This window comes from Mycetomoellerius zeteki, unplaced genomic scaffold (assembly GCF_001594055.1).
Source record: "Mycetomoellerius zeteki isolate Tzet28-1 unplaced genomic scaffold, Tzet1.0 scaffold433, whole genome shotgun sequence".
NCBI classification, from domain to species: Eukaryota; Metazoa; Arthropoda; class Insecta; order Hymenoptera; family Formicidae; genus Mycetomoellerius; species Mycetomoellerius zeteki.
Window position 1 is genome coordinate 1,245,236 of NW_017257428.1, and position 19,767 is coordinate 1,265,002.

At 31.5% G+C, this 19,767-nt stretch overlaps 2 protein-coding genes across 3 annotated transcripts; one reads left to right on the top strand and one right to left on the bottom strand.

The window, feature by feature from the left end:
* Positions 1 to 920: 920 nt before the first annotated feature.
* On the top strand, positions 921 to 7,838 carry LOC108726743 (integral membrane protein DGCR2/IDD). Its single transcript, XM_018454500.1, has 5 exons — positions 921 to 997; positions 1,093 to 1,261; positions 4,256 to 4,459; positions 5,665 to 5,813; positions 7,408 to 7,838. The coding sequence occupies exons 3-5, from the start codon at positions 4,384 to 4,386 to the stop codon at positions 7,594 to 7,596; spliced, it is 414 nt and encodes a 137-aa protein (XP_018310002.1). The 5' UTR covers positions 921 to 997; positions 1,093 to 1,261; positions 4,256 to 4,383; the 3' UTR covers positions 7,597 to 7,838.
* Positions 7,839 to 11,114: 3,276 nt separating this feature from the next.
* Positions 11,115 to 18,982, bottom strand: LOC108726742 (omega-amidase NIT2). Of its 2 annotated transcripts, XM_018454499.1 has the most exons (9): positions 18,843 to 18,982; positions 18,284 to 18,647; positions 17,868 to 17,971; positions 17,408 to 17,712; positions 14,485 to 14,631; positions 13,682 to 13,866; positions 12,786 to 12,954; positions 11,984 to 12,217; positions 11,115 to 11,616 (listed from the first exon to the last, which is right to left on the bottom strand). In XM_018454499.1, exons 1-9 carry the CDS (start codon positions 18,980 to 18,982, stop codon positions 11,522 to 11,524), a joined length of 1,743 nt encoding a protein of 580 aa, XP_018310001.1. In that variant the 3' UTR covers positions 11,115 to 11,521. The 2 variants fall into 2 exon arrangements, with proteins under 2 accessions (XP_018310001.1, XP_018310000.1); XM_018454498.1 differs by lacking the exons at positions 17,408 to 17,712; positions 17,868 to 17,971; positions 18,284 to 18,647; positions 18,843 to 18,982 and adding an exon at positions 15,233 to 15,343 and having other exon boundaries at positions 11,120 to 11,616.
* Between the last annotated feature and the right edge of the window lie 785 nt (positions 18,983 to 19,767).

Here is a 19,767-nt window from a genome sequence, read left to right on the forward strand (position 1 = left end):
TATCAAAATTATCTACACATTTATTTTACATTAATAACTATAATTACAGTTATATTTCTTAATAATAATAATATTCTAAAGTATAGTTTAGAGCTATACAAACGCCTTATCACATTTTCAATTTTAGAATAATTCAATATAATTGGTTTAATTGATTTCAAGTTAAGTGAATATCTTGCGTAGACATATAGGTATGTATAAACGTACTTCTGGATCGCCTTCAAGCTTGCAATCGCGTAAATCTCTAATAATATTCATGGGCATCCTTCGTAGCAAATTGCAGGCCGAGTTTCATTCATCCATGTGTGATTCTATAGTATTTTAAATTTATAATTTTAAAATTTGATATGCGCGCTTCTTTTCTTTATCCACCCAAGTAGCACACAACGCTTATAAAGCGTTAACGCGCATAATCGCTTTTTTAGCGCTTTCCAAGCGCTGTTGTGCTTTTTGGGCATTTAATTCGCGATGTCATTATCTGAAATATGTATAAATCAGCTTTACCAAAGTAACTAATAATTGCAACAGGACAATATCTTATTTTAAAAGAAAAATTTCCTAATTATTTTTTATTCGCTCCAACTAAACTTATATGATCTTATATAGTCAACTTATATTTCCAAATTAATTTCAATCACTTGTATTTGTTATTGCAATCTATTATTGTAATCCAAATTACGAAATGTGTTCTTACGATAGCGATTGCAACGAATGCGCTTTTTTGTAGGTATTAGCAGCGACGATGGTGATGACGATAACGACAAGGGGTTATCTTACTATAGGAGTGGCTTCGTCGCAGCGTAACGAGAAAGAGAGAGAGAGAGAGAGAGAGAGAGGGGCGATGCGCGAAACGTATTCGATCGACCCGTATAAGCACGTATAAGAGGAGCTTGTACTGCGACAGAGTTCAGTCAGTCGGTCAATGCCGCTACCAACCACGCTGCATCGCGTAGAGAGGGTTGAGCCTCTTGGAGGTTTCGTTACAAACACGCAGTCGGTACGTTCGATTGCATCTCTTTTCTTTTTCTCTTTTTTCTTACTTTTTCTATCTTGTCATCCTAAACGACTGATTTCTTGCCTTTCTTGGAATAGATAAGAATTTGACACATCGCATCGGTTTAATCAAAAAATATATATATTTGTGCAATACACCCTTCTCTTCATCAAAGAAGGGAAGAACACTGCACGTGCATACGAAACAGCAACGTACTTTAGAGAAGCGATGTAAAGCAGACGATTGGTGGAACGATGTAGTACGAAGGTAATACACAACCCTTTTTTCCCTCTCTTTTTCCGTAGCATGTATTACTATGCGGATTTACTTCCGGCCGGCTTGGATAACTGATAGCCACCCATTGCATGGTGAACTTGTGAGTTGGTCCCGCTGTCTCAGCTGTGGACTAATTACGAGCAGTTCACCCAGAGCTTGACGTCATCTCGAATCTGTGTTCTGCTCAACGATGAACGTAATTCTATACCGGATATGAGCGGCGTGTCATTGAAATTTTCACGCGGTTCCTGGGATTTTATATTCCTTTATGCCTAAATTCTAAGCAGAATCGTAAGGCTCGTAACATATTCCTGTAAGAATTTTTAAGTGCTTATATCTTTATACAATATTTTTGCAGGCAGCGCTTCTTATACTAGCCATAAAATTTACAAGAAATCGTAAATATTTACGAATAATCGTATGTCTTACGATACATATGCATAAAATTAGAATACTCTAGTCATAAGTTTTTATATACAAGTTTTACGAGAACACATTACGAGTCTTACGATTCTACTTAGAATTGATTCTATTAATCTTTAGCTTTCTTAAATTTTTCTTTTTTTATCAATTCAAGAATATAAGGCTTTTTTATTTCATTCAATTTACACATTGCTTCTTTTTTCTAAAAAATATTTTTAAAAGCTACATCTAGTAAATGAACCGCTTAATAGTTATAAATATTAACGCTTAATGGTTTAATGCATTAAAAAGAATCGATGAAGAAAAAGAGACAAGTTTGCACATTTCTATATTACTAATATCATTATTCAGTCCCAATTCATAAGCAAATTTTAAACCGAGCATTACGTTACTTAGAATAAATAAATACAAGCATTTTATTATTTAAAACTTTAACAAACTTATGTTACACTATATAAATCTGAGATAAATTATCGCATATACATATATACGTCCCGAGACAAAATTCTATTTGTGGATACTCTTTAAAGGTTTACATTTAGTAGCAATAAATTTTAATATAACTATAGCTTCGTTGAATAATTTTATGATAACTTTGCAAATTTAATTAACTATCATATCACAATTACATTGGAAGGAAGATATATAGACAGCTAAATCATTTAATATTCTAGTATTTCTTATTTGCGGAAAAGAAACGATATTGAAATTCTAATCACGAATTCTAAAATTTTTCAGAAATATACTTAACAAAATATATATCAAAACGCATAATATGATTTTAATTGTTTTAATTTTATGTAGATACAAACTTATATCTTACGATTTGAATTTTGCAAATTTTTTTCTTCTGTACGATACTGTATATTAGAAAACCAGAAAAATTAATTGGAAATCCTTTATATAATATTGTTTTTTCTGTACCTACATATATATATGTATATATATATGTATATCAAAATAAAAATATTTTTTATTGCTTATTAGTTGTTTGTACATCTGTTATTATATTATTCTAAAGTCAGTGCTTACATGTAAAATAATTTAGCATTAATATTGAATTTCTTGAAACATATTAAATAAAATATACTGACATCTCTCTTAATATATAATAAGTAATATCTTTTTAACATTTTCAGAGCATTAATTGGATTAACAAAATAATAAAATTTTAATTTAAAAATTGTCGCAATCTGTAAATATAACTTCTGAACAATAATTTATACAATATATATTTATTTACATTTTCGTATTTGCAGTATTCGTAAACAGGAGTTCTATTTTAGAAAATAGAAATTAAGCTATATAGATTTTTACATCTCTCTCTTTTTCACATTCCCGAATTAAAATAAATCCGATTGATGCAGTTAAAAAACCTATTTGCAGTTAAAAAACTATATATATATATATTTTCTCAACGTTTTTGTGATTTTACTTTAATTTATTTTATTGATTTATATGGATATATAATAAAAAAAAGCGTATAAAATAGTGTAATTAGAAGAAAATTCAGATGATATTTACTATCGATTGAATCTATATAATTGTACACAATATTTAAGCATGATAAAGTTTGTCTTTGCATATACGGATCCTGCAGATCGCGCGTCAGCTTTGAAGAATTGTTATGTCGACAATCGATTCACAAAGGCTTTATACTCACATTTCACGTGTGCGACCTTATCCAACTACAAAACACCCTTGTAATTTCAATAAGTTCTCTATAGATTACGAAAATAGACTTTACACCAATCAATCATATATTTCTATCATTCATAAAAAATGGAAGGTTCTTCCCACGTATGTACAGCATTGAATAGTGTATTTACCAAAGTTTATACTTATCAACTTCAAACTTTACTTTGGCATAACGAACAAGTTCAAGAACGGTACTGGCGCATCGCGTCGTTCGCATCTCTTATCTCTTATTATAATGCATATTTGGCAGATGAGATTTTCATTGCGTCGAAATTGTCGATTACATCATAAACTTGAGTCTCATGTAATTTTCGAGGGTGACAAAAAAACTTGCTGATAAAAAGTTGAATGCGAAGCTTTTTGGCGAGGAAATCTCGCCAATTTTGGAAATTCTGATTTTAATAAACGTGTCCAGAAAGTTCCAATCGATAATAGCAAATGGAAAATCTTAAATTTATTCTCTTACATTGCACGTATAATCTAAAAAGATGACCATATAGTATTCTAAATTATAGCTTGTGCTTTACATAGGAAATTATATCATGAGAATTACCGCGAATAAAGTTATTATAATTTAAAAATTCAAATCATATGTTTTCTACATTGTGTAACGATTCACCCCGTTTACGCAGTATGTATAAGTATTCCGCATGCGTATAATTTCAATGCAGTCATCAAGCTGTCCTGCGTTTCTCGCGAATTCCAGATTTCCGCAATATATATGCGCGCGTCAAGAATTCCGTCATAATCGGACTTTAAGGCCGAGATGATCAATTATCGCGCGGTTACGATTCATTAGATGAGGCCCACGCGAGATTGATCTAATACGATGACAAATGTATCCCCTGATTCTTTCGCGCGTAGGCAACATGTTCCTGTTGCTGTCAGTGCGTGAAAGGAGGCAGTAGCCGAAGGTATTCTGTGCGACCACTCCGATAGACCACCTTTCGACAAGCACATCCCACTTTTTCCAAGTAAACATATCGCGGATCATGAAGAGGCCCTCTATCAGCAAGACATTTACGTGGATGTTCTGCCTGTCCATCCTTTTATTTCTGCCGAGAACAAGTAAGCGACACAAAAATGGCATAAAATTGATATACAATCGTCATTAAAAAATCTATGCTTAAAGTAGCTTTTATTATTTGTTAGTAACAAATATATAGGGAATAGTAGCTATATGCATAACACGCCAAAGTATGATCGGCATAGAAATAGTGACGAATCGAGGAGGTAACCACTCTTGAATCCCGGTGTACAACCTGTCAGAAGTTTGTTGAATTTCTCCAAGTCCGATGAGGTCTGATGAAGTCCAATGAATTTCAATAAAGTCCAATGAAACCCGGCGAAGTTCGTCGAAGTCCGTCGAATTCCGATGAAATTCGTAACAGTCCGGTGAAGTCCAAAATCCAGGGGTACACCTGTTTTCTGAATGGTTATCTCCTCAAACTGAATGATTCGAATGCAGAATATTATATGTTGAGAGAGAGAGGGGGGGGGGAGAAAGAAGGGAAATGTCTCTGGATAAAAATGTCTACAAGGTACTACCCAGTATAATCTTCAATTTTATTTTTAGTATTTTTAAATATATATATATATATAAGTAGTATCGACAAAACAATTATAACAATTTAATTTAATTTATAAGAATAATATATGCACGATTCTTTCATTATTAATTATTTTACATTATTCAGAGAAATCCGAAATATAATTGTGAATTATTTTACTAAAGAGATTACACATTATTATTCAGAGTCAATTTTAAGCGCGATGTTTTTTTATCTTATATATTTTACTTGTTATTTTAGTTAGCTACAATATGTATATGTTATTCTACCTTATTGCATTAGTTTTCTATTTATATATTTACTTCTCTTGGTATTAAATCTCATTTAAAGAAAGATTGATATATTATTTAAATCAATGCTGGAATTTACTTACACATTTCGGCTGATTTTCAGCTTGATTTCCGCCCCTTACTTCATCAACCTGCGCGCAGTTTAAATGCTGATCGAAGTAAGGGACAGGAATCAAGCTGAAAATCGGTCGAAATGTGCAAGTAAATAAATCCCAACACTGATTTAAATATTGAAAGTTTCGTAAATGGTTAAAAAAATTTAATATCGCTTCTAAACTATATTGTCGATATTACACTCATTTTCAAATAGAATTTCCAAGTTTGTTTGTATATACGTGTCGATGTGTATGACATATGGTTATGAAAATTGAATTACATAACTGCCAATTTGCGATATAATAAATTATTTCAGACGCCCTGGAGGAGAATTGTACGGATTTTCAGGGTGGCATTGTCAGACACGGCCTCCTCTACGTGCCAGGACCTGCGGTTTGCAGTCTCTGTGTCTGCTATCATTCCGAGCCTATGTGGTGTAAAGCCATTTATTGTACGCCACCATACGTGAGTACTCGAGAATGCGAAGAATATATATATATGTACAGTATGCACCAAAAAAATGCGATTCTCACAATTAATACTTCAGTTGTCGATTTAATTAAATAAAGTGAATAGACGGGGCAAAATATAACACAAATATATTTTGTTCTTCTACCAAATATTTATTCGATATGATTTCCTTTAATTGCAATCACTGCGTTACTGTCACACTCAGCAAACATAATAGTGATTAAAAGAGAGTCGCATTTTTTGCGCATACTATATATCTACGAGTAATTCGAACCCATATCCTCAGATCGAATTAATTCCTATAAACATTTTTTCACATTACTGGTTTGAATGCTTACGTTTTTTTTAGCGGGGGATCGAGGAATTATTTTGGAAATTATGGCACACTTTATTGTGTAAGTTGCGTGTAATCACTTACTGTTTAATTTTTTGTTTTAATTTTTTGATCGATAGCGGTCCTTGTAGCTTTTTTTTAATTACCAGAAGCGACAATAGCTCATTAAAATTTTTCATCCAAAAGGTAATTTACTAGCATAATAATAAGAGAGAGTTTCGAAATCACGACTCTTCGGACATGAGGCAAACGACGAAGAAGAAGAAAAATAAGAATGAAAAAAATAACTGACATAGTTTCGCGAAATGCGAATGAATCGCATGTGATACGAATGAATCGCGGCGACCTTGCGATTTACACGTACAGCATTCATTGCTTTAACTGCGTTTTTTAAATTATACTCTTTATATACCCATGTCGCCGATTAAAATCAATGTCATACATGCGCCGCCGTCTAAATTAGCACAAAGTTCCATGTCGTATACATGTATTACACGCACGTAATGATGATCGCTATGCCGCGGTCATTAATAAACGCAATCGGCTATATATATTATAGTTCTCAAGAGTTCTCTGGAGACTTTGAACAACCGCCACAACGAAATAAATATATTTACCTTAATAATATTGAACAATATTAACTCTACAACGGTACACTTATTTTACAACAGCACCTTATAGAGCTGCACATATCATTTGTGTCCAATCCGATTTTGAGGCTCTTAAAATGCTCGAAAAATTCTTGAAAAATTCACACGTTCTTTAAGGTCTCTACTAAGTAAATTATTCGGCTAGTAGACACTGTCAGCAAAAAAGTTTGGAAAAGTTACAAAAATTACGCAGGTATATGAGAAATAAAAACTGTTATGAGAATAAATGACATGGACTGCACCGAATGATCCATGTGTTCCGTTGAAGAGTTAATAATGGACACAACAAAAAGAAAATAATGTAACATACTTTGACACAGTGTTATAATTTTTCTCATCAAATTTGACTTTTACAAAATAATAATTTTCTAAAGTAAAAATTTTTTAAATTGTTTCTTATATACTAAAAATAGAATAAAAATTAGTATAGGAGAAATTTGGTAATACTCCAGATTAGGAGACCACCCTCCAATGATATATTTGTATGTTTACGATATTTTCTGTGAGAAAAGAACTATAGTATATTTTTAGATTTGGTTGTTTTTAACGATGTCTCAAATTATTGTAAAAATTATTCTCAAGTACTGATTTCATTGTTTCGCAGAAATGCAAAAAGAAATTCCGCGTGGGTGAACGCTGCTGTGAATTTGAGTGTCTCGACGATCTCGACGATAATGACGATTGGAATGGCACGGACGTGTACGACGCTGCCGGATCGTCCAAGATTCAAGAGCAGAGTTCTGTCCTGTACCTAATGAGCCTAATATTGATCGCGTTATCGATGGTGCCTTAATTATGATCAAATGAGATCCGCATTGCAATTATCGTCGCCATAAACCCTTGGATATAATTCGCGAAGAATTCGTATCCGTTAGTGATATTGGCGAAGATGATATATGATGATGACAACAGAATTACGTACAAAAAAGCGAAGTAGGTTTATCTCATACTGCGAGTACGCAGTATTTTGACGAACAGCATATTCTTTACCTGATGTAGCAATTAAGACGTCCATGTAGCGCGAGCTTAGTTAACAGAGAACTGGTATTTCCTCCAGTCAATCAAATCAATTTAGTTAAATTGAAGATTGATCAAGTCATTGTTTAAATAATTGTAACAAATTGAGAAAACAGAATATTTAGTTTATGAATAATAAATAACAAAATTTGTTATAATCGTTTCGATCGATAGTTTCAATATAATAATTATTGTTAATGCATCATATGCCAAATTTTAAAAAATGTTTTTTATTTCTTTCATAATTTTGATAAGAGCAATTTATAAACACTTAATTTATAAGAACTTGAGTATAAGTTGGGCTTGGAATTCATATACACAAACGTGTGAATAAGTCTTTTTCAATTTCTCGATTTTTTGTTTTCTTTCGAAACCCATTTCCTCATATATTTTTCCATTTTGTCAAATTCGATATGATACGAATATCAAGGAATTACGTGGGTAGCTCTTGGAATAATCCGAACACTCACAATCGGATGTCAGCCACTGTCATATAAGAGATGTACTTGATCTCGTTTCGAAGTAAAATTCAGTATTTTATTTTGTTTTTATGGAACATGTGCAATAATGCATACAAAATTATCGTCAGAAAATTAATTCATTGTTCAATTCTCAATCAACTTTCTCGGCTTACCAATTCTCGAGAATGATCGTAACATATAAGATATATCATAATCGTAATAATGAATGATATAAAAATTGGCGAGACATCTGATCCTGATCGCCTTTAATAATATTCGCGCACGATGGGCGACCAAAGGAAACTGAAAACGAAGAACTAAAAATTGAGATCTCGTGCATGCGTAACAAATCAAAATTTTTATTTGTCCGATGTCGCGAAACAATATGTGATAACAAACGTAAGAGATTAGTGCGCGAAAACTGTACGAGTACTGGAAAATTCATCGAGTAATATCCTAATTCTTTGCTTGAAAGAGAGACTCGAGAATCTCGAGACTCGACTTCAATCTCCAATCCAATTCAATCGTTTTTACCGTTTGTTCGCTTTGCTTATTTACACCGGTAAACCGTTTCTTTTGAAAAGACATTTCACTATTTACTCGCTTCCATATAAGAATTATTGTACAAAACATTTCGATTATTCTTATTCCAACTAACACTCGATTACCAATTAACTATTATTCGCACGACATTTCAAAGCGATGATAATTATAATAAGCGCCTGGATTTTCATGCGACATAACATAAGCTTTAATTATAATTACTGTCGATTTGCAATACCGCGCCATTAATTATTGGCCGATAAATTAGCTGAAGCATAAATTGTAATATACGAACAGTTTAACATCCCGAAGTCTGAGAATCAGTAATTGAAATTAGTAAACAATGTGCGAATGCGACTTTGAAACCTTTCCGTAGAGTTACAGAATTACTTTATAACGCTTGTCGGAAACTATCTAGAGAAAAGAATTGACTGCTTTTAACAAAAGTGACACAATATTCTAATGCCACAACACCAGCCATAAAACCGAGCAACATGGGGCCATACAAATTATATAATAATAATATAACATACACACACGAATGTGCTTTCTTGGTCTTTTCACGACAAAAGAAAATATGTGCAAATGAAAATACGGTGCTATTATAAGTCATTTCTCGCTGTAAGGAACATAACGCTGTATATTACAAATATTATAATATTTGCGAGTCCATGCAGTATTGCGACACCACGTATTCCAGTAATTGCGCACGTATGCTTGCCTGTGATATACTTTTACGGCGTTTGATTACTGTCCTCGTTCTTGGATTACAATAACTTTGCGAATCCCAGAGGTTTAGTACTGTGAATGTCTTTGACGAAAGCAACCCGATCCCTTCAAAAATTGACAAAGAAAGATGAGAAGAAACAACCATAATCACGAGGATGGCGATAGTAATAATTATCTAATAATAATATATTGATTAATGTTATATTTATAATCGATTAATTACGTGGAAATTCTATTTACTATGAAAAAAGAATTGTTATATAGAAGAATTGTTATTCTTTTAAATAATATTTATCCTTAAGATTCTACAAACGTACGTTATATTTAATTATCGTTAATGCTAAAAATGTTCTATAACTTTGGACTGCGTGAGAAGTCGTAAAAAAAACCATGAGATTGTAGGTAACACAAATAATAATGTTATGTGTAAATTAAGATCTACTGTCACAGAGAGTATTTGCGAATAATCATCTATACTCAAAGGCGCATTCAAATGATCCGGTGCGAACTTAATTATACTGGATCGCATATGGTATATACTTCTTATTTCGCAGATATACCTTTCGATCCATTACACGGAAATTCACATTTTCGCGCGACTACTTTAATAATCATTTGTAATATGTCTCCGTTGTTAACAGCTGCTCACTTATTACCTAACATTTATGTCACATTGAAACGTTGAAAGCAATCTTTCAATCGCGTCAATTTGAAGTACTATACATCTCAATTGAGCCGCTCTCAATACCGAAGACGAACTAATCTCGACTTGCACTTGAATTTTATATAAGCGCATTGTCTGAGTTTTGCGCAAAAATCAAGGCCAAATTTGACAAGCGGTGCTATTGAAGCCATTTGAGTGAGCGCAATAAAAGAATGTTTAAAATTAAATTATTATAGCTTATATACAATGAACTAGGGACGTGCGATACGTGTACTTTTACCATCGATACGCGTATTGCATATCCCTACAATAGACATGTTCATAGTATGCGCGATATTTGGCTCGGATGTGATCTAGTTTTTAGTATAATTTTGGTTCGTTTAAAAAAAGTTTTAAAAAGTTTTGCCAAATTTTTCGATGCTTCGCGGATATGCTCAATATTTAAATTAAAATATACTTGTATGTCTTTCTAAATATTTTAAAAAGAAAGTAAAAAGGATTTCATGTTTAGATAATGCATATTATGTATCTCCGAGCCATGTATAGTAATAAATTTTGAATCGAATTTATTTAACACTTTTATCGTCTCATCTTGACGGGATGATAATGACATCTTTGGCTGGTGAGAAATATAGAACGACACTTTTCCTATAAAAAGCCTCACCATTATACTTTTGCTCTCTTCTTTCTCTAGTTATATCTGTCCCAATCCAGTAAAAGGAATTATTAATCGACCAATTCTTTTAAACTTATTTATAAAAAACTGACCTAACTCTTTTACAAAAAAATGATACATATATTATATATGTAAATAAGCTAGAGGATAGCTTTAATATTACTATAATATGTACTTTTCACATAGTTATATCATGTAACGATCAAGAGGCCTTTTATGTATGAGTGATCATTTAGAATCCATATATTATGAGATTACAATAAAATTTAATCCAAAATACTAAACAAACTTGAATATGGTCTTGAGTTGAACGAATCTTTCTTTGATTCCCTCGAGCAACAAAAAAGTATGTCGATAGATTTAATAATAAGACGAAAGTAAAAATTTGTATATCAAATAATATGAAGTTTATTCATAAGATTTTTGCCGGCAATTATATTTACAATATCGTATCGCATATGTCTTTACAACACGTGTAGATATAAAATACTTATCTATAAAGTATTTGGAATATAAAATTTAAAGCCCTTACCCATAAATAATTAATCATCATATAGGATTGCCTATAATGATACATGCAAGAAATTGCTTAATAACATATAAGCATTATTATCATCATCATGTCTTCCTAATTTTCCTTCTTCCAAATAGTGTCATATAGATCTGTACGACGCTGATTAAAGACTGGGATTTGCTCTCTGACTTCATCCACAATTTTCAGATCTGTAATAATGTATTATTTCGATGTAGGGTACAATTATATGTTATTAATAAGATGCCAATGTTACAAATATATAGATTTATACATAAATTTTTTATTATTTATATTTTATATATAGTTGTATACTTTGATGTTTTTCGCACTTATAATTGTAAGTATAATAAATTATAATATTTCTATTAATTGTGCACGTATTGAAGAAGTAAAAGAATTATATGCAGCTGTTCAAACACAATAATTAATGATTGCAATTTAAAAAGTACTTCTTTTTACCACATAGAAAATATTTAATTTTTATTAAATATTCTAATTTGTAACTTGCAAATTGTGCCGTTTAGTCGTACGTTATTCTTTGCAGAATAAATTTACCTATATCGGAGACTATCATATCCTCGACAGCATCCAGCTCACCAAGTATTTCTCCCCAAGGATTGGTTAACTGAGTATGTCCCCAAGCAACGTATCCAGGCGGCGAGCCACGTGCCGGCGACACACAGGCTACGTATAATTGATTGTCGGTTGCTCTGGCACGCTGTAGCAGTGACCAATGCAGCGGGCCAGTGGTTACGTTGAATGCCGCCGGGTACACCAGCATCTGACAACCTGATATCATAGAATAAAATTTAGAGGCATATAATTTGAGTGTAGTAAAATTATCTTAATTAAATATTCTGCCACATACTTGTAATATATGTATAAATGATCATTTACATACAGATAAGTTGCTAAAAATGAAAATGCAATTACATTCAAAATAAATTTACATACATAAGGGTATAGATTTGTACGTAAATTTTTTAATGAGATTAAAAAAGAAAATTATAAAAACTGTTATATTAACTTTACTAATAGAATAAAATTTAAATCGACCTATTTCCTTGTAAAAATAACAATTTACAAATCATGAGAAAAATAAGATATAACAATTATTTTTTTTTAATAATGTTTTATGACGACTATTATAACAATTGCATAAATTTGAACGTAACAATAAAGAGATAAGTATAATAAATTATTTCTCTTTAATCAAAAATATATAATATATTTTATATAATATACTTTTTATTAAAGAGAAATAATTTATATAGCATTTTATAAAATCCTTATGCTCGTCTATTGGTCGTTTTATATGTATATAAATCAATTTGTAATATTAAAATACAACGTTCACCTTTGTTTCTATATAATCGCGCCATTTCTTCGAATCTGATATCATAGCAAATGCCAATACCGATTTTACAACCTTTCGCTTCAAAGACAGTAAGGGAATTGCCGGCGGATAAGGAGTCACTTTCGCGAAAAGTAATTTTTCCCTTAACGTCGATGTCGAATAAATGCATCTGTGAAGAAGAAATTAAATGCTTAAAGTGCATCCTGTTTCATATAGCATGTTTCATGTAGAAAAAAATCTTTTTATATACTATACACATTTCTCTTCTTTAACTCTTATTTTAAGTAAATTTTTTACTTTAAATTAATAGCTGAAAATATATTTAAATATTTAGAAATTTAGAATAAATAGAATATTTTATACTTTTAAAAAACAAGAAATATATTATTGTAAAAAATATATGTATATTAAAATATTTTAAAGAAAATCGTCACCTCTCGCACTCACACGTACGCGCATGCATATTTACACAGAACATTTTTCACAATCAGAACGTTAAGATGTTGAACTATTATAAATTCATTTAAATGAATTAATTTCAGAAATTATAATTGCGTGCCGATATGGTTATCGGACTTTCAACGCAATCAAATCTGGAATTATTTTTCGCAATAAGTTTATTACAGTTTTTAAGTTGGGAAATTTGGGAGGATTATTAATATTTTCAGATTTGATTGCGTTGAAAGTCCGACAACCATATCGGCACGCAATTATAATTTCTGAAATTAATTCATTTAAATGAATTTATAATAGTTCAACATCTTAACGTTCTGACCGTTATGGCGCTTCTTAATTTAAAGCATGTTTAACATTAGCGGTCTTTCAATCTTATTATTTTTCACAATGTTGTATAGTATAATATCAATAATATAATATGCAACATCGATTTCAATAACCTTCCTATGCATAGCTATGAATTTCCCATCTGGTCCCCATACGGTGCAGGTGTTGTATAACTTGTCGTTGTTTCTCTCCGGTATTGTACCACCAATCACGTAGACATTGTTCTTTCTTGCCGCCTCGGACAACGCCGCGCTCGTTTCACCGTCCGGAATGCTCTCGGCATATCGAGCAAAGTGAGCTATTTGTGTTATGGGAAACATCAATAAGACGTAATGAGAAAGTGAATAAGTAATATATACATTATATATATATATTTATATTTGGAAAAAAAAATATCTATCTTTATTGAAAATATGAACGAAATACTCTATAATTATTTTTAGTTTCTAAGATTTTATTTATTATAGATCGATTTTATTCCCATACTTTTCTTTCGTACTTTTGACACAGAAAAATTTTGCAAGTAGAAGTACTTATAAAAAATATCTCGCACGTCATATATATATATATAGTATATATAAATATTGTATATAGATTTATATATATATAAATGTAGGGATTGCAACTTGCAAGATATGCGTCTTATTATTTATATATCGTATGAAAACATCTATGTTAAAAGTAACACGATCTTTTCCTCTTGTTATTTTTGAAGTATTTCTCGCATGCAGATGCATACTTGTAGTAACAATCAAATTTGAGTTTTGTTCTAAATTTTAATTTAAAAAAACTAGCTTTTTTTCGCGAACCTAACAAAGTATACGTTTGCGTTCAAGATATTCATTATTTACACCGTAATTAAAAAAAAACGTTTAAGCAAGTAATTTAATAAAGATATCGTGCTCCTTTCATTTACACGTTCCATATGGCGAGTTGAAACACTCAGGCAATGTCACGATGTCGGCTCGCTCCTGTTTCGCGCGCTCGATGAAAGAAACGGCTCGCGAGATGTTCGTTGCCTTATCGTCACCGACGGACAGCTGCACCAACGCCAGACGCAATGCTGAAAATTTAATAAACAAGGCTAGATCGAGTTAATACACTGTTACACATCGTCAACATTTTTCGAGCCTGCTGTTAAAAGATATTATATCAGCCATTTGATTTAAAATGTCAATCGGAGTTCGGAGTACATGTATCATAGGCTACGTTTACACCGTGCATTTAGGCCGCTGCCTATACAATAGATGTCCTTGTTTATCCTGTATATTAAACAAAGACATTAACGTATAGGTCGCGGACTAAGCGCACGGTGTGAACGTAGCCATATATCTATCGATATGTACAGTACATACAGGCTACGTTCCGTAAAGCGCATCATGTATCCTTTGTATGATATTAGTATCCTTCTTGTTATTCATTAACTGTTAAACAAGGATAACATCCCGCGTAATATGCGCTTTATGGAACTATACAGAGACAGTGGATACAGTGAACGCGATCGCTGAGATCACTCATTTCAAAGTACTTGGTAACAATATATTATAGCAAAAGAATTTTCTTTTATAGCAGAAGCGTTTTCTGATTTCTTTTATTTTTTTATGTTGAATGCACAATTTCAAATATCGCACGTCGTAAAGAGAGAATAATCACACACTACGTACTAGTCATTGTTCTTATTCTTATCCGGTACTGCGCGACACTTGCCCGCAACATAATAGGTTAAGTTTCCTTCGGTTTATTTCGATGACGTAAGGAAAAAATCGCAAGTATTATCTATGTAATAAAAGAAACAAGATCTTTCCTTATATACATTTAATCAAATTTATTTTTATATGTATATGGCGCGGTAAAGAAAAGGAGGGGACGGAGAGGGAGAGAGAGAGAGAAAAAACGGATTTAACGTGATTTCACGGTATTTGAAAATTACATCGTGATGAGTCTGACAAGTAGTTATATTGACTCCTTTTACACCGAGCGTTTAATATACGCCTAACTAAATAATTTTCTACTAAATTATCTTAATTTTGACAATACTTTTAAAAAATGGTGTATTAAGCTGGTACAATATATGCATCTAGAATTTTAGTTCATTAATGAAATAATAGCCATATCGTGTATACGTTTATACGCATCGTTGAAATTAAGATAATTTAATAGAAAGTTACTAATTAGTACGCGTATCAAAAGTGCACGATGTAAACTAGGCCATTTTAATGTAGTGACATATAGGATTTATATTATTTGTAAATCCGTTTGTATATCCGTTAAATTGAGGAATCGATCCATAATCGATTCCAAATTTAAATTTAAATTGCCAAAATTAAATTTGAATTTTAAATTTGAATATTCAATATCCGTTAAATTATCACTTCAATTTATACTTCGCACATAAATTTTTTTGTTAATTTTCGACTACGTTTACACGGAGACTCTTAATTGAGTTTAATAATATCCATAATTAGAGAAACTGGCCAATTAGTCATTCCATTCTTTAGAGGAATAGCTATGACTGGTCAGTTTCATAACTATGGATGTTATTAAACCTGATTAGGAGTATCTGTGTAAACGTAGTCTTTATTTTTTTCCATTAAATACAAATCCTTTAAATTTAAAATCAATTTTTTCCTCTTTATTTATCTAATTTATTCGTTGTTTACAAGATTGATGTAATGTAGAATTTTATTAAACTTGATTTTTATTAATTTTTTTTTGTTATGTAGCCCTAACTTTTTTGCTAATAAACATCTACTCGAGCCTCTTTAACGTAACATTAAATTAGGTCTCCTGTTCTTTTTGGCCGAATTTTTGCACTAGTTCATCTTTTTCTTCTTTTTCTTTCCTCTTAAAGAAAAAAGGAAGAAAGATGAAATGGTGCAAAAGCTCGGCCAAAAAGAACAGGCCTATTAAATTAAAGAATGTGTAAAAAAGTACAATTAGAAATTTGTCTGAAAAAGATTAAATCACATGAAAAAATAAGTTTTATTTAAAAAAAAGAGATACAAACAAAATTGTACAAGTCAGTAGAGAACTTAAAATATTTTTACGTCATACGTAATTTTATATAACATTATGTACACATGTTATCGTCTACTAGATGATCGAGATTTCCTATGTTTTTTGGGTTTTCTTCTGTCGATAGATTCAAAAGATCCTGATATTTTATCCTTTAGTCGTTCCTTATCTCTTCCTTTATGTTTCTTCGATTTCTTTGCCCTTTTAGTCTTATCGCTACTACTCGAACGCTTTCGAGTTTTATTTCTTTTCTTACTGTTGCTATGTGTATCACTACTATTCTCGCTGTCAGATAAGTCTCTTCGATGGATTTCTGATTTTTTACTTGATTTCTTCGATTTATGTTCACGATCGTTTTCTTTGTGCTTTCTTTTCCTATCAGGTATATCTAAATCGCTGTTATCATTGTTGCTTAAATTTTCCAATGATGCAGATTTTCGTTTATTTACACCTTCCTTTTTCTTATGTTCTTCGTATTTAGCAGCATCTGAAATTCATTTCATCGAATACTAAAGACTAAAACTGCAGTAATTTCATACAAGTGAATGAATTATGAATAGCAGGAACTTTTAAAGTGTCAAATATATAATTAAATATTGATTAAATATTGATATGTTCTTATATGTATAACAGGTTCCAGCTATACACTGAGAAATTAAAATCCTTAAAATCTTACAACTCCAAATTGTAATCAATCATTAATTTAAACTTTAGTAACTTATTTACAAATACAAAAATTGTAAAATTTTATATGATTACGAAAATTTGTACTTTTACACACGTTTTAAAAGTCCCTCAAGAGATAACTTGCTTCATTTACTAACTTAGAACTTTAGAATTTTTCGAGTATTCCGACTTTGTTACTACTTGAACTATGCATTCATTTACAGAAATGGTATTTCCATTTAGTGCCATTTTAACGATTAATCTTCCTGCATCATCAAAACCTTCTATTTGGCCATATGCATTGGATCGCTTGCCAGCAATGATTTTTATAAAACTTCCTTTTTGAATCCGTAACTCTTCCTCCTCTTTTTGAGTCTTTCCGTCTTGTTTTTGCAATGCTGTTTTGTCTGCACCAAGTCCCATCCCTATGGGCCTTAATTCAGGTACAACAGGTGTTACAAGCCTGCCAAGTACATAAATTATATTAAATATGAAAATAAAAACGATATATATATATATAAAAATATGGAAAAAACAAGTACACTTTATATCTGAAAATATATGCTGAAATAAAGATATGCAACAACCACTCATGCTAAATCTAAAAAAAGTTCTTACTTTGGATTTTTACCAATTCCTTCGCCGGGTTTCCACCCCATACCTCGTAACATAGCTGAACCAAAGGCATCTAGCGGAACCTTCTCGTAATCTTCTAATGTACTCTATATAGAAAAAAAATATATAAAATATTATGCGAAAATTGATCGATGAGATTAAATACACATGAGTAAGACATGCCATATTTGATTAAGGCGATTCTTTGTACATAATATTTCTTGTGAATTTATACAATTTCTAGTTTACTTTATGTTTAGCTTATTTTGTTTATTTTTATTTCATTTTTGTGTAAGCTCATTTTTATATAATTAAAAATGTGTATTTATATAATTTCATATTTTTATATTAGTTCATTTTTATATAACTTAAAATATAAATGTACATTATGTTATTAGTAATCATAAAGAAATACTCACTTCTTCTGCACCTTCTAAATTCTGTCTTTTAACTAAAGATAATGTTATGTCACATAAATCATCTTTATTTTTTTCTGTCTCATTGAGATCTTCTATAATTTCTTTAACTGCCTGCTCATCCAAAGTAAGAATTTTACTTTCAGTAGATAAATCTGTTTTTATTTGTATATTAGAGGGAGAAACACTCCTATCATTTGATGTTAAAACACCATTTGATACTTGTTTTGATTCTTCCTTGATCTTGACTTTTTGTATATCATTATTACTTGTTTTTGAAGCATCTATTTTGTTAATGATTCTATCATGCCAGGTATTAGATTCCAATAGTGGAATAACAAGAGGTTCATCTTTTTTTTCTTCCTTCCTAAACAAACATACCTGTATAATAACTGTTTAATCTAATTACGAAAATAAATGCTACAACGTAAAAAATTAGAATAAATAAAAGCGAACATTACAGTTGACATTTCAAGTATTAAAAACTAGAAATTAAGGTTAGACAAAGATTGAAGTTACAGATCCACTGTTTTGTTGCAGCGAATGAATTTTTTCAACTTACCCGATCACTTTAATCGCCTTATCGTCTAGACATTCGATATAATCCACTTTTTTCTCCTGGTGTAGCTTTTGTTTGCCCAAAATTGGCTTTTTTACACATTTTGCAAAACCAAAAGAAATTTTTTTACTTTCTTCAGCCATTTTCTTATAATTTATATAATCTTATAAGTTCTTTTTTCATTTATATCTTCTGTCAATGCACACAGCAGATTAATATTTTCACTTGCAATAACAAAATACAGAAAAATACACTTCTTTCTTTTATGGCTTCCGCACGCATAAACGCCTACAATATGGGCAGTATCGCAATATCCAATGTGTTCCGCACACACTTTCTTAAGAAAGGCGCCGGTAGAAAAGTAATATTCACGAAATAGGATAATAAAAAACCCTTGTATAAATCAAATGCACATCCGCAGCTGGCCACAATTTCCAAAAAAATGAAGAGACAAGATGAAACACCCGAATCGAAACAGACACATCCGTCCCAACCAAAGAGATGTTGTATAGGGCTGCGGTCCACTTGTGGTGCGTTCGGGGAGACGCTAATAGCGCTACTCGGTCATTCTATCTTCGTTGTTTATTAGACGTAAAACAAGGATAGAATGACACATAGCGCTAATAGCGTCTCCCTGAACGCATCTTTGACGCTACAAACGCTTCGAAGCGTTTGAGCGGCCAATCAGAACAAAGAATTTTACGAATTGACTAATCAAAGAATGACCGCAGCCTAGGTTTGTTCGTGTCGCATGCTTCAACGTGTTCCAATATGCTCCTACTATAGCTCTTACTCACTCCAATGCGCTTAGTGCGATGCGATCAATGGCTGCGTTCAGCAGACTCAACAGTTTTGCAACCGTTTTATGATTGTCTGCTGAGATAGGACCATTCTTCTAGATCTAAAAGTATGATCCAATTAGCGCGAA